The following is a 16,658-nucleotide window of genomic DNA, read 5'->3' on the forward strand; positions in this document are numbered from 1 at the left end:
CTACTGCCTCATTGCTGTCTTAGCTTTTCCATGTCCCACCTATACGTTCTGCTCCCACGCCACCGGATCTTCTTCAGCCGTGCACTGATGTCTACAACCAAGACGTTGTGATCCGAGTCGACTCGGCAACGTCATAGTCTTGGCTTGATTCACGATGCTCCTGTTTACTCACCGCTAATTGGAATGATAACATGAGAAATGAACAAGTGCTCCGCATAATAGCCGAGGAGAGAAATATGATAACACTGACTGGTACAGGGCAGTAGGAGATGCATTAAGACACCAGGGACTGGCTGCCACAGTACGAGGTGGAGCCAGAGAGGAAACAAAATATTATGGAATATATCGAGCAAATAGTCAAGAACGTTGCGTGTAAGTGATACTCCGAAATCGTGGCAGCGCGCATGAAAACAGTCAGAAGACTAATAAAATAAACTGTGGGTACACATACTGAGTCGTGCCTGGGCCACTTAATTTCATGCACAAGTCACTGTTCCGGGTTGTAAACCCGGTCTGGCACATAACATAAACATACCAGGAAGTTTCAAACCAGCCGTAAACCAATGAAGAGAGATCTATTTAGGGACACCAGGGTAGACCAAAACGGAAACGTGTACAAGGCTTTGAGCCTTCCTCCTCCAGATTGCCGGTCCAGATACCTCAGTCGACAAAGTGGATTATTTTGTATCACTCAGAATCCTAACACAAAACGTTGCATGTGTGAAAAGCGTGTTCAACGTAATGCAGGCAATCATCCAGTGACCGCGATTGCGGTTTCCAGATAAAGGCATAACAGTGACAAAGATACATCAGCTCTGTGATAAACGCGAAGTGACAACAGAAATAACTGGAAGGTTTGTGACGGATTTATAAAAAGTGATCATAACATTATTTACTTCACAATTACAAACGCAGATAGTGGCTTAGACGCTGTCATCCAACCAGAGCGCTTATACTCTTACAATCTACGAATTAGGAACTTTTAAATTCAGAACTGAAGAATGCAACTGTCTATAATATTATTAGGAATGAAGAACTGTGGCATAAGCTGAATTCGCTGACAGCTAAAATATCATCTTACGAAGTGCAAGACTAAATGGCTGAGAGACAGCCGAGAAAAGCACATACATCATGATTACAAGACACGCCATGGCAGAACATCCACCTGCAACAATGTTCTGGAATCAGTCTGGACATTAGCCTCAGGGAGGACCAGGAAACATTTCCTGAGACCCTCACAGCCATCTCCCCATCTCGACACCTTCGGTGGCTCAGCACATTTGCACCTGTGAATCCTGAGTTGCACATCAGCGCTTTGGGGGTTAACAGTCCAGATAAATGAGAAATACAGCACGGTTCTGATACTAAGTACAGTAGTGTAGTGTAATGAATCGCTGTGTAATGTAGTGTTATATAGCAGTGTATGGTTCAAATGGCTCTGAGCACTATGGGACTTAACTTCTGAGGTCATCAGACCCCTAGAACGTAGAACTACTTAAACCTAACTAACCTAAGGACATCACACACGTCCATGTCCGAGGCAGGATTCGAACCTGCGACCGTAGCGGCCCCACGGTTCCAGACTGAAGCGCCTAGCACCGCTCGGCCACTCCGGCCGGCTATAGCAGTGTATTCCAGTATTATAAATTACAAAATTTTTGATCACCAACGCTGAATAATGAAATAGAACAGAAGGGTGTGCCTTCTTGGTTCCGGATGAACAGATATCTGTGTGCCAAGTGTCCAAATGGTAGTATGTAGATATTTTTTTGCTTTTAATGTAGATATTCTATGAAGATTTTCTCATCTTCTGGTCTCTCTCTACAATACCCCCGCCCCCCGCACTTCTCTCCAATATTAAATTGGTGATCCCTTGATGTCACTGGATGTGTCCTATCAACTGATCCCTCCTTTTAGTGAATGTGTGCCACAAATTTCTGCTCTCCCCAATTCCATTCAGTTCTTGCCAATGAGTTACGTGATCTAATTTTCAGCATCCTTCTGTCGCACAACATTTTGGAAGCTTATATTCTCTTTTCATCTAAACTGCTTATCGTCCATGTTTCACTTCAATACGTGGATACACTCCAGAAAAATTACTTCCGAAAAGGCTTCGTAACACTTAAACCTATATTTGATGTTAACAAACGTCTCTTTTTCAGAAATGCTTTTCCTGCCATTGCCAGTCTACCTTTTGTATTGTATCGTGTCTACTTCGGCTAGCATCAGTTATTTTGTTGTCCAAATAGCAAAACGTATCTGCTACTTTAAGAGTCTCGTTTCCTAATCCCATCCCCTGAGCCTCGACTGATTTAATTCGACCAAATTCCATTATCCTTGTTGTGCTTTTGCTGCTGTTCATGTTATATCCTCCTTTCAAGATATTGTCCATTCCATTCAACTGTTTTTCCAAGTCAGCAGTTTTTATTTCTTCTCCATGAATTTTCATTCCAAATCCAAATTTTTCATTTGTTTTCTTTACTGTTCGTTGGATGTAGATATTTATAACGTTTGGGTTAGGCTACAACCATACCTCACTTCCTTTTCAACGACTGCCTTCCTGTCACGCCCCATCACTCTTATAACTGCCGTCTGTTTTCTGTACATTACTAATTCATTTCAAATCATGTTAAGATGTTAAGTTCTTCATTCATGCCAAGTGAAAAATTCGGTCTTTCCTTTTATATAGATAATAAACTAAAAGAAAATAGCAAACAAACAAAGTAAATAAAATTTCTCGAGCGCAAGTCAACCAATCCACTGTCAGCGACTGATATGAGAATGAATAGCGAGTACTGTGAAGTGCTGATCTCTTTCAAATGTGGTTCAAGCCCTGATATGTAGTGAGCTGCTTTAACGGGAAAGTTGCGAGTCAAATTATTCGTAGTCGAAATCTAAGGTCACTGTGGGCGAGGAAGAGCTCATATCGTATTCAAGTCAGCGTCCGTAAACACGACAATGGTATCAGCACCATATTTTTGTCATTATGGCGTGTAACGGTATGCTTCACAGGCATATGCGACATGGTGTTCTGTAGCCATTGCAGAGCGGCACTCTTCTGAGAAAAATACATGGAGCTAGTGGTGGAACTCGTCTTGATGATATTTCGGAGAGAATTTCTAAATTCGGTATTTGCTTACAACCGAGCGAAACGTCCCAAAAATCTTGATCAGAACTGAAAAATTTGAGCTTAAGTTAATTTACTTCTGGTAATATACGTCCCGGGAAAGAAACCGTTTGAAGACCCAAGCACTGCTGAGTATCCGTTGAAGTATTTAAGTCAGTATAGTCGACGACTTTCTCGACGTGTGGAGTGTAACAAGTCTCGTACGGCGTTGCTACACTTCACATGCGGCTTTATAAGGCGCCGTCCATCTAGCAATCGGCAAAGCTGATCCCAAGTTTGTATGTTGCTTGTTAACAGCACTTTCACTTTCCGCACAATTTTACCATTGCGAATTAATCTTAGAAATATTCAGCAACGAGACTCATGGTCAGTTTTGATCAGACGAGCCAAAGTCTTTGAGTTAGCTCTTGGTGACGACACCCGCAGTTGTGCATCTTGGACAAACTTCCACTCACGTTAACCAAACATGAGTGCGCAAGAGCTGAACAGAACAGGCAGCTATAGAGATTCGAATAAGCACGCATTCCCCACATTCCTCTTTCTGTTCTGGAGTCGGCGCTAGGCATTTTGGAAATCTGTAACGTTGGAGGTTTTGGACGATATTTTTCTAGTTACATTGTCACGTGCACGTCATTTCAGTCGCGTGATAGAAATATTCACATATTTATTTAACAGTCATTCGTCGTACAGAACTCGTCGTGAACTGTAGCGTAAAGTAATACCCATGAGCGTTGGTTCACAAAAGCTCGTCGCATGTCGCTCGTCTTTCGTTAACTGGAAACTGATTTGAGGGATCGAGTACTGCCTGTTCAGTTCATTGCATTACGTATTCAATCTTCTTCAGTCTATCAGAGATAATAAACGGTTTGTTGTCTTTCTAGAAGCAATAGCTGATGATCATGTTATTTTATGGCATTACTTGAACTTCGATTCATGCTACATGTATTGAGAAGCGATGTAGTTTTCATGATCAGTCTTCGCAGTTTTGGGAAAAATATATCAACTATATCCAACCCTCCTGTTATTTTTCTCAGGCTGGGTTATTCATTTGTTATTGAACATAAAATAGCCTAATCCTGGAATGCCGCCCTCTTGTATAATCTTCTTGCTACAGTGTTAATAAAGGTATGTAAGTGTGAGAATAGTCAAGTAATTCAGTCGCACGTTTCTATTTCAGCACATTTGTTGTAAATGTCGTACAATGTATATGTGTTATTTACAGAGGCAGAAATATAGATTGTGGGACGACGTTATGTTTCTTTCTATAGTGGTGGTTTATCTCTAGGAATATACACTGGTGTTCAAAATTAAAGCAACAAACCGTTATTTCCCCGGCCTGTGTCTAAATTACGATATAATAATACAAACTGTCAACAGATGTCTGTACGATCGTGTTCTGCACGGGGGATGGCATTTCGGTCAACGGACAATGGGCAATGACGTCAGGGCACCTAACAAACGTGTAGCGTTTGCCAGGTAGCCCCACATTCACAATCGCTGTATACACAGTCATAGACGGTGCAGTATGAGACAGAGAAGACGACTACCAGACTCTCTGTAGTGGAAGGCTATAGGAAGAATGGAAACATGACTGTCACAAACAGATGTGGCCTGATGGCTTAAGGTGAATCGTTCTGTTCTTTTCTTGGATGTGAAGACAGTTTATAGAGACCACCTGTGACGTTTTACAAAGACCATGTGTGACAGTTTATTGAGAGCACGTGTGTCATCAGAAAGAGAGGACCGGAATTGGACTGTAAGGGCACGACACCACCCCCCTAGTACCGCTGAGTGGCATCTGACCCGACAGCATCCAATGAACGTGTTGTATGAAGGCAGACGGGGTACAGAAGGCTTCGGCAGAGTTGCCTTTATTGTCGGAGACCTGCTGTATGTGTATCTCTGACGCGTCTTCAAAGAAGGGAACGTCCATAGTGAAGCCGTCCTCATGTGGCCTGGACAGTCGAACAGTGGGCTAATGTTCATTTCACAGATGATTACCGTCTTGGTCCTGAGAACGATTTACTACCTATCCGTATCTGAAGGGGACATGGAACATGATCTCGGGACCCAAACACTGTGGGAAAGGCCAATATCAAGGAGGGTCCCTAATGGTGTGAGCAGTGGTTATGTTGACCTCTCGAAAACCTTTTCATGAAATTGTACGGTGGAGTCGCCAAGGTTTAAGTGCTGTCAGGTATCGTCACGAGATCTTGGGACCTCATATGGGGTTGCTGTGAGGTGCTGTGGACCCTGACATCGTTCACAGCACGCCCCGTCGTTGTCAGGCCTGTATTGCTGTGAGAGGTGGCCACAATCTATGCTGAGCGCATTGACCAGTTGTCAGAATGTATGTGTAAATCCGTTAAGCTGAAGAAAAACGAAGACGATTTTTGTCTACCTTTATGCATGTTGCAATAGTTTACGTTTTGCATTCTTTTCATTGTTTCTACTTCACTATCACTTGCTTGTACTGATTTGTGGAGCAATAAAGGAAACCTTGCAAAATTTTCGATTGTTGCTTTCATTTTGGACACCAGTGTATGATAGCCAGACTTCCCCATTTCCAATAGTCTGGACAGATTATGCTTTTCAAATAGGTGGTCATCTTATTAGTTGTATGAAATATTTGAATAATTATTATTTACAGGTTTATATTGAATAATTACATATACGACGAATCTTCCTCATGGCACTGTTTCTGGCTGTTCGCCAAACGTATACGGATTGGATCAATTTTCGGATGAGTTGATCAGTTCTTACCCAATATTTGATGCTGAAATACAAAGCTATGCTTATATATCTCCCAGTGCTCATCTTTAAGTAAATAAGTGTATGTCACGTGGCAACGTCTTTAATTATTTGTGGTCATACCGTGTTTGCAAATGATACAGAGATCATCATTAAGAGATCAGGAATTTTCTTAGTACTCATGATAATAGAATATTTAATATCACAGAACACAGACCTAACGAGTTGTTTACTGCTACGGTATCTGTTGATACTGAGATCACGAGCTGGCGCATCCACTTCCATACCATTGTGTGACATGTGTCTGAATGACTTAATTTCTGAATCGATGCTTTCTGGGGATACAAGATTGTAACACTGGAGAACAGAGATAAGTGTGCAGCGGCCATTGCCGCTTGCTGAGAGCTAGACTGGTAAGATGCGTGCCGTTCCGTGATCTTCCTTTATCCTCAATCGCAAACCCTGACAATGAACTTATGCACCCGACTGCCGTTGCTGCAGTTTCGTGTGCTGACAGAAGTCAACTTGTTCTTACTCTACAGTGACATCCTCATACTTATGAGACTCAGTCAGCCTACAATACCGACTAACGTCTGACTAATCCGCCTGCAGGGTCTTTGAAGGCAACATGCTGTCTACATTACTACTTTTTCAGTTTACATCTATTCAGGCAACTCGAAATATTACACTTCACCAGGACAGTTAGGACAAAGCCAGAAATGGCATGTTGTCTGCACATGTTGTTTGACCCCTTCATATCATTTTTTGTGCAGGTACTGTGAACTACATGCCAACAGCAAAATGCAGCGTACATGTCATTACTGTGAAAGGGTACAGTACCGCCCGACATTGAAAATAGGTACAACATACTTAATTATTTTTGTCAGAACAACACATTTTTTTTGTAAAATAACTGAATTTCAATTAATACAGCGAAGCCAGATACCAGTGTGGGAAAGAATGACAATTTGTTTATTTAATTGATCATATGTGCACTCCCACAAAGTAAATCCCTACATCCAGTTTGGTGAGATCTGTGAAATGAATGAATGTATGGTCGTCTGCTAACCGCAGATAGTGAATGTGAATATATGATAATCTTTGAGACGATCCTTTGGCCACCTTTGGTGGGACCAAAGAGATTAAATTTACCTGAGCTTTGAGCGCCTGAAATGTGGCTGACCAATATGGTAGCAAGGTGCTCCTCCACTTCAGCAGAGGTGCGAGAGGACCTGAAGAACAGCCATGTTTCAGCACTCTGCCGCTGGATCTTGTGCTGTTAAGATCTGTCTTAGTTGTGCTCCGTAAAAGACAAAAGAGTGGAGACATGGTATGCATGTGGAATATTTAAGAGTAGTTTGAAATAATAATTTCTCTAATTCAGGAACTTTTGTGGGGAGAATTAAATGTCAGGCAGGTAATATTAATGGGATCGTAGTAATCTTCGGAGGTGACCAACGGTCACAATGAAACCACATGTAGCAATAAGTTGAAATACTTCCGTGTGCTTAAGTTAAGCTGAATTACTAGCGTGTGTACTATAAGTTGAAATATTTAAGAAATAGCGTGTGCAGGACTTGAAATTAGAGGCGAGTACTTCCACGTGGTGAGTACTGTGTGAGTCTCAATCTGTGTATGAGACAAAGGATAAAGAGAAGTACTCGTCCATGGTATCAGTTGAGGACTCGTGTGTGTGATGAATATGTTCTTAATATTACTTTGCATGTTATGTTTCCGTGTAACGCTTGATTCAAACTATAATACTCTGAGAGAGAAGCAAGGTGAGTCAGCCGTCTATCCAGCAACGCCACTTGGCTTGCATTGCACAGGAAGACGTGTATATATCTCCAGAGTACATAGTACGTAAGAAGAACTACGAAGTGGGGCAGTGTCGTGTGAAACTGGCATAAATACTAATTGAAGTGGGAAAGCTGAAAGTGATAGTGTTGTGACTATTTATTGTGTTGTATTCCATGTTGTAGTGTGGTGTATGGCATGTAATTTGGGTATGTGTGGTTTGCATGGGAGAGTAGCAAGGTAGTTTCAGAGGTAGTGGGTTATGCGTGTTCCTTTTGTACCGCTCGGTCTGGAGGAAAGTTTCTAGATGATGATTGTGAGAGTCGAAGTGTGAGATATAATAAAAGATCCACCATCCTACCCAGAAAGTGCACTGTAGCGTTAAATAATTACGAGACCATAAGATAGAGAATCACTAGTGTAAAGCCATGCCCACTGGGCGGAATTTCTCATGTTATTGTTGTAGGTTATAGAATCTGTGTGTTTAGGTTATAGAATTTATCGGAATAAATAAGATAGCGAAAAGAAAAAGATTGGTGGCCTTTTCCTTCGAATTGTGCGTTGTCATGATATCCAGAATTTATAATGTGTGCGCCACTCATATTCAGGGCGATGGCCACGTGTTGATAAAAGCCGTTAAATAAAAAAAGAAAATGTGTTATTGCCAGTGCGTAGTGAACAGTCAGAGTAGTGTAAATTACTAAAAGTCAGATGTGCGTTTCCGTTGCGTAATATTCATACAGAAGATTAATTTGTAACTTAATTGTGAATACTACAGTTCATGTTACTCGATAAATAAGAATGAATCCACTCGCTTGGCAGACCACTCATCTTGCAGGCCTGACTGCTTGATGCCACAGTATGAGAAGGGCATGTGGGTGCCTCTCAACTGACACTCGCAAATAATTCGTTAGTTATAATCCTCTGAAGAAAGGCGCTAAATGCTGGAAACCGGTAAAGAAATTAAGAAATTAAATTTCTTTTGTGTAACTAATTGCTGATTATTTCTATATACACAGTAATTAATTAGTTAATCCTGGGAACGGCAGAAGGTAGGAGCAGAGGCAGAGACATGTGATTTATACTGCTGAACAATCAATACAGAGGAAAGATTGATATGTAAAGGAAGTCTTCACGTCGGAGAATGGGTCTTAGTCATCCTTAATACTGCAACAAAGCCCAGAAACGCCAGACAAACCTGCATCATAATGGCGACCCCGACGATCCCTTGGGACTTGTGCTGTGCCTCCGACATGTTCTTGTACAGCTCCGCGTTGAAGGCGTACATCTGCATCTGTGGAACAGAGCTTCAGTTAATAATCGTCTATGTAGAATGAAATGCTGTCAGATACAGGTGCCATAAAAAACTACTAAAAGCAATAGTTGCGCAACAAGAAGTAAGTGGGCTGCCTGATAGATATGTTCATGAAATTAAGTGAGATACATTATTCTCTATGAAAGCATATTTCCATTTGTGTATCTATTACGACCTACTTTCTACGATGAAATTGCAGGGTGTTTATACAGTGCATCCACAAAGTTTCTACACAGCGGCATGCTCCACGTGTCTCACCTTGCGGGCACCTAAGGTTGGCGGCACACTCATGTCGCTGTACACCTTGCAACGTCATAGATTAAGGGTCGACCTGCGACAGCAATCGCACAACTTGCGTACGGGCCGCTAGACGCCGCGAGCGCTAAGAGTGCATTGCGATCGCAGGCGCGCGTGTTGCGTACGGGCCGCGAGGTGCCGCCACGAGCGCAACCGTATATAAGTGCCGACGGAGTTCGGCCAGCTCATTTTGTTGGCATCTCATTTTTGCCTATTCTCTTATTTGGTTAGCTGCTTAACTCTTATTCGTTTATGGCTTATGTTTTGTGCTCTCATTCAGACATTCTGATTGTTTTGATTTACTGTCAATTGAGAAGTGCTCATTTTGGTTGGTTGGTTGGTGGTTAGTCTTTAACGTCCCGTCGACAACAAGGTCATTAGAGACGGAGCGCAAGCTCGGGTTAGGGAAGGATTGGGAAGGAAATCGGCCGTGCCCTTTCAAAGGAACCATCCCGGAATTTGCCTGAAACGATTTAGGGAAATCACGGAAAACCTAAATCAGGATGGCCGGAGACGGGATTGAACCGTCGTCCTCCCGAATGCGAGTCCAGTGTGCTAACCACTGCGTCACCTCGCTCGGTGCTCATTTTGGCATTTCACGTTTGCATATTTCTCATTGATGCTCCTAAGCTTTTTACAGTTGAATTGATTAACATGGTCTCATGTACTGTTTGTTCATTTCAGCCTGTTCACATTTTGATGTTCTTTAAAGACTGTAATAATTATCGGAAACAATTCTTCCCTTAAACTTGTGTAAAGTATTCTAGATGTAGGATTTGTTCTGTGTCACAGGTGTAAGGTTTTGAATATAAATTATATACGGAACTGTGCTTTAAAAGGAATTTATTTTTTCAGTTTGTACTACTTCAGACGACAATTTTGTGATATAAGGGAGAAATTTGAGGTGCGAACCCATGGAAATAGTCGTAAGTGACCCCCTTCAAAATTATAAACTTGTGTGACACTGAAAGACGTGACACTGTAGGCACCGAAAATTCATATATATAAAATTACACGTCACAACATTTACCAATGTTTCACGTGTAATGGAATGCAGATAATCAATTCTCGCTGTCTTCAGTTCATCATTTGATTCTGGATTATGGTTACACACAAATATTTTAGCTTCTTCCCGAAGGAAACAGTCGGGCGGAGACGGATCTGGTGACCACGGGGGCCAGAGACATTTCGTAATTACTCTGTCTGCAAAGATTTCATCTAAAAGTGGTAAGGACTGGTGTGCCGTATGAACAGTAGCGTTGTTATGTTGGGAAAACAAATGACTGATCTCATTTTCATTCAGCAGGGAAATAAAGGGATACATTATCTAGGAGCAACAAGCATCGAAAGTAACGGTAGTATCGAAAAAGGTCGACGCTATGATTTGAGTCAGCATTATGGTAACCCACACTCCGATTTTCTCTGGGTGCAATGGGGTTTCTCTTAAGGCATGTGGATTTTCTGATGAGCAATTTCATGAATTTTGGTAACTCATGTAGCCAGATTGGTGATACCAAGATCCATCATTGAAAAAGCTTCGATCCAAAACACCAACACCATGTCGGTTAACAAATCGCTGAAACCATTCAAAATAACGTCTTCATTTCGCATGATCCATAAAATATAATTGGTTTACAGCAGTAATTCTGTATAGATACACCCTCATTTCTTTGGTTACGTCCTTATGTACTATTGTAAGTAGGCTGCTTAGGTTTTTTTATTGGTAACGCCACCTCTGTATGAAAATCACTGGCTGTGCTGTGTGCAGTCTGTGGCTGCTTTGCATTGTTGTAATACTCGCCATTGTAGTGTTAGGCAGCTGGCTGTGAACAGCGCATAGTGTTGCGCAGTTGGAGGTGAGCCGCCAGCAGTGGTGGATGTGGGGAGAGAGATGGCGGAGTTTTGAAATTTGTCATGAACTGCTATATTTATATATGATGATATCAAGGTAAATATATTGTTTGTTCTCTATTAATATCTTTCATTTGCTAACTATCCCTATCAGTTGTTAGTGCCTTCAGTAGTTTGAATCTTTTATTTAGCTGGCAGTAGTGGCGCTCGCTGTATTGCAGTAGCTTGAGTAGCGAAGATTTTTGTGAGGTAAGTGATTTGTGAAAGGTATAGTTTAATGTTAGTCAGGGCCATTCTTTTGTAGGGAATTTTGAAAGTCAGATTGCGTTGCGCTAAAAAATATTGTGTATCAGGTTAAGCACAGTCGTGTATAAAATTTTTCAAAGGGGACGTTTCATATGGCGACCCTGCCAGGATTCGAACCTGGAATCTTCAGGGGGTACACGCTTACTTTGTGTACCATGTGTGTGGCAACCACAAGGAACCCTAGCTAATATGGTATTTGCTTATACAACTTTACACATCAGTACCATATTTCTCTAACACACAAATTACACAGCTATCTGATTATGTAACTGAGAGATAAACATTTTTTTTTACTACATTAGTGACAGATGTTTACGTAATTACACAGTTGACTAACTTCACACGCATGAAATTGCATTTTGTCAGTACTTTGTGAACTGTTCATATTTTTTTGGAACCATTGTGATACTATGAGAACTTTGAATGATGTATTTGGTATGGGATCATGATTTTAAAGTACGTTTGAGGCAGATGACACTTTTGACATGAGCAGAGAATTTTTTTAGGTTTTGAAATTATTGGAGGAAGCTACGACGATTTTGAGATTTGACTGAGGTGTTATGATGTTATTTTTACGACGACGATGTGTATTATGCTGCTGAGGTATGTTTATGGTCAAGAAGCTGATGCTATATGAGGAATTTGATTATGCTACATATTTCATATAATGAAATATTAAAGAAGCGTTGACGAATGTATATATGTGTAATAAGATAAGGAGTAATGAATAGAAGGTAGGGACTCTGACTGGTGGAAAAGGATGTTGTAAACCGAGAATCGTACTTTAAGAGTTATGAAATGTGTGTAAATGCGTGAATGTATCACAATGCCGGCGAAAATTTTTTGGACACTGTTATATTCATACGATTTTGTTTCTACAGATTTGTAACGCAAATTCTGGACCTATGAAATTTTTATATGAGACTGTCGCTGTAGCGAAAACTGCTGTCGTAAATATTTCGTTAAGAAAGGTAAGTGACCGTGAAGTAATTCGTTCTGAACGGCCAGGTGTGTCAGACGCCTGGAGAAAAAGCCATTATTGCGAGCCCTTTTCAGCGGCACAGGTAGAAAAAAAAAGGGAGGCCATTATCCTCGCTATTGACGTTCCTTTGTAGAGAGCATCGCAAAAACGACACGGTCGAACTTGAAAACATATGTTGACACTGTGGAGCTCTTAATTTATGATATTTACAGAAATGCCTAATGAAATGACGAGAAATAGTTTTACATCTGCACACCTGATTATGACAAGCGTCTTTCTACGAGAGTTGAGAGAATGTCTACTAACTTATGAAATGTCACATGACTATTGAATGATATTTTTATGCTTTGGTTTGCGTAATTGCTTATTTCATTTGATATCTAGTTTCTAGCTGCACTGCAGCATTGGTTAAAATAAAATTTTATAGATGTACTAATATAAATATTTTCTGTCTACAGATCGAGTAAATAATAATTTTTTCAAAAAAAATGAGGGAGCACAAAAAGACATTTACCTTCACAGGAACTGCAGTCATAGTTTTCTTTTCAAGTACTTGTTAATTTCTTTTGTAGAATAAATTGTGATGCATCACTCTAGTGTTAAGATGTGACATAGGTATTAGACATGGCCATTTTTAGTGTAATACTTTTTCTGCTTGAACTTTGTCATGTTTAGGTATAAGTTATGCTGTTTGCCAGGCATAGTGCTACTGAATTTTAATTTGTGTTACTCTGCTAAGCCAGATTTAATTTTCTTGTTTGCTGCTCATTGCCTTATATTAGTCGTAATATTGCAATTGTTTGCCAATGTCCATTTTTTTGTCATTGATGTTTGTGTTAATTGTTTTGTGCTAGTGCATTGCCTCGTCCCTTAGTTTAGCATCTGAGCTCAGTAGATTTAAGTTAGCTTAAGAGGGGGTAGACTATATAAGAAACTAACTATGATGAATTGGAAGCAATGCATTGACAAGGTATATAAAAAAAGATTTGGGCCAAAATGAGTATTGTACAATGAGCCATAATTATTTTGAAAGAAATATGGTTAGAATACAGAAAACAGGTATAGATAGGACTTTTTGGAAATAGTGAGGAACGAAGGGAGATCTCCGAGAAGTAAAGAAAGTTTTGTTTGCAAAATACTGCAGTAAAAGAGACCCTGTCCTTTCCTTTTGTTATCCCACTATGTGTTTGTGTTCCCTTGTGTATTTATGTTTTTCCTGTATTTATATGTTTATCTGATAAGACTTATGTTGTAGATTTTTTCTAATACTAAGCTACATTCACTATGATGAGGAATACTGTTATCCTCAAATATAATTGGCATTAATAATATGTTATTTACCTTGTAAATATGCTTAGACATTATTTATTCTGTTTTGTTTAAATGCTCATGTGTGAAGTTGATATTCCAAAAGTTATTCTGATCTTTTATGTATGTACTTATGTCATTATTCCTGTAACACTGATGTATATGTTTATTTCTATTCTGTTGTAAAGCCTGTACTACAAATGTTATCTGTATTGTTATGTTCTTGAATGATGTATTTTGTACCTTGTTATTGTATTCTTATGTTATACAATTGTAATTGACAGCAGTTCATCAAATTAAGAAACTTGTAAGTTCCATTTCACTGCACACGTTTCTGTTGGTCATTGTATATGGACAATATGTGGGAAGTAGGGACTGTTAGTGTTTGCACGTGTGTTAATAATTCAGCAAGGGACTGGATAACAGCATTGCTGGTTCTAAGGACAATTCCAAAAACTCTGTGAGTGCACAAGTGGTGGTTATGGACTTGCTATATTATCCGCAAGACTCTTCAATGGTGATTGTGCACCTGCATAGTCACAATAGATGGCTGCTGGCCATCTCTACAAGGACTACAGTGGGTCTGCATCTTTGATGACCCACCAGTACCATTATATCTACAAGGACTACAGTGGGTCTACGTCTTTGATGATCCATCAGTACCATTATCTCTACAAGGACTGCATTGGGTCTGCACCTCTGGTGGCCCACCAATACCGTAATCTCTACCAGGACTACAGTGGGTCTGCTCTGTGATGACCTACCCACCAATACTCTTCAAAACGTCGACTGACTCCGCTGTGGGTTTGCTCTGTTGTGGCCCATGACCTGTCTGCATGTCGAGAGTCAGCACTGTCTTTCCGTTGGAAGGACAATGCTACTTCTTCAAGACTGCATGGAAATCCATTACTTCCGTATGCATTTTCTTTTACTGCTCAGACTTTGAGAAAAACACTGCTATTTTACTGTGATGAACGGTTAGGACTGTCTTTATGGACTGTGAGAAAGTTTAGCTTTTGACCAACATTGTATCAATAAGTGTGTGCATTTGATTTCTTTGTTATTGTAATTATAAAAAAATTTTTTCAAATCTGTATTGGCCACTGCCCAAACCAATTTCTAAAATTTTTTGTGGGGAGCATGGGGGCTATGTAAGTAGGCTGTTTAGGTTTTTTTATTGGTAACGCCACCTCTGTATGAAAATCACTGGCTGTGCTGTGTGCAGTCTGTGGCTGCTTTGCATTGTAATACTCGCCATTGTAGTGTTAGGCAGCTGGCTGTGAACAGCGCATAGCGTTGCGCAGTTGGAGGTGAGCCGCCAGCAGTGGTGGATGTGGGGAGAGAGATGGCGGAGTTTTGAAATTTGTCATGAACTGCTATATTTATATATGATGATATCAAGGTAAATACATTGTTTGTTCTCTATTAATATCTTTCATTTGCTAACTATCCCTATCAGTAGTTAGTGCCTTCAGTAGTTTGAATCTTTTATTTAGCTGGCAGTAGTGGCGCTCGCTGTATTGCAGTAGCTTGAGTAGCGAAGATTTTTGTGAGGTAAGTGATTTGTGAAAGGTATAGTTTAATGTTAGTCAGGGCCATTCTTTTGTAGGGAATTTTGAAAGTCAGATTGCGTTGCGCTAAAAAATATTGTGTATCAGGTTAAGCACAGTCGTGTATAAAATTTTTCAAAGGGGACGTTTCACTATCGTACGAAAGTTTTTAGCCTCTTGCGATAATCTCATTACAGATTTCGTTGGACTCTGCAACACGATGTACCAAAGGTTGTCAGACTTCCGTTCTGTTAAAACTGTCGGTACACCAGTTCGTGGTGCATCACAAACTGAACCTGTTGTGTGGAATTTGCGAATTAAATGGCTTACACTGTCACAAAGTTGACATTGCGAAGCAGGAAAACGCTTTCTAAATTGGTGCCTCACATGCTCTATAAATTTTCCTCCTGCACGGCAAACCTCTTCCCCTAAAAGCACTCTCTGCGCAATAGTAAGCATTCTGACTAAACTCAGCTTACACAAGAACTGGACAATAAAACAGGTTACAGCTCCAACGCACACGCAGCACTATTACCCTACCCTACCACTGCAGGTCCACGGAAAACGTGCAGGCGAGACTTTATTGTGCTGCCAAACTCGCGCACCCCCTACGCGAGACACGGGAGGCTCATTGCTGCAGCGAGACTTTGTGAGCGCGTTATACGGAGTGATCAGTTGTTTTCGTCTGAGGGAGTTGCTGCAGCGTATTTTTGCAGCTCAGCGCAAATCCGGTTACACCAATTCTTGTCTTTCCGACGTCCGTGCAGTAAATGCAGAAACTATGGCGATGTTACTACCAGACGCATCCAAGTACGACCATCGGGCTGTTATCCTTTTATTGGGTTCAGAAGGACAAACACGGGCAGACATCCATCGGAGAGTGACGAATGTGTGTGGTGTAGCATATTTGTCGAAAAACCCCTGCGACAAGAGGTGCTGATGCTTCATGATAACCACCATCCCTATATACCCAATGTCGTAACGCAGAAGCTTCGCCAAGTCAGTTGGGAGACACAGTCCTAATCTCACCCCATGAGATCGCCTTAGGTCCCTTAAGAAAGCCCTTCAAGAGTCGACGATTCCTGTCGAACGGGGATGTGCAGCAGCTCGTTACGGACGTCACGAAACAGTACACGGCGTTTCACCAAACTGGTATCTTCAACCTGGTGCTGGTGGGATTATTGCCTCAACGCTAACGGCGATTTTGCCTGATCGGCACACCGATTCTTGACCGTGCGGCTTTCTAACGGAAACTTCTTAATCGCCCTTATAATTACATTTTATAGAAATTATGTTCAGGCGGAGCGCTGCAGCATTTGCGTTGTTAGTAGTGTTAGTTTCGTAGCTTCTCGTTAGATGTCGTTGTTGGTACAG

General features: G+C 40.9%; 1 protein-coding gene across 1 annotated transcript in view; it reads right to left on the reverse strand.

Moving 5' to 3' along the window:
• The window catches only part of LOC126198789 (carbonic anhydrase-related protein 10-like), a 367,685-nt gene that overhangs the window by 122,714 nt on the left and 228,313 nt on the right, over positions 1-16,658 (reverse strand). Inside the window, exon 5 of the mRNA XM_049935358.1 lies at positions 8,874-8,969. Within this exon, the coding sequence (XP_049791315.1) occupies positions 8,874-8,969 (96 nt within the window). The remainder of the gene's footprint in view (positions 1-8,873; positions 8,970-16,658) is intronic.

Source organism: Schistocerca nitens, chromosome 8, assembly GCF_023898315.1.
Source record: "Schistocerca nitens isolate TAMUIC-IGC-003100 chromosome 8, iqSchNite1.1, whole genome shotgun sequence".
Classification (NCBI taxonomy): Eukaryota; Metazoa; Arthropoda; class Insecta; order Orthoptera; family Acrididae; genus Schistocerca; species Schistocerca nitens.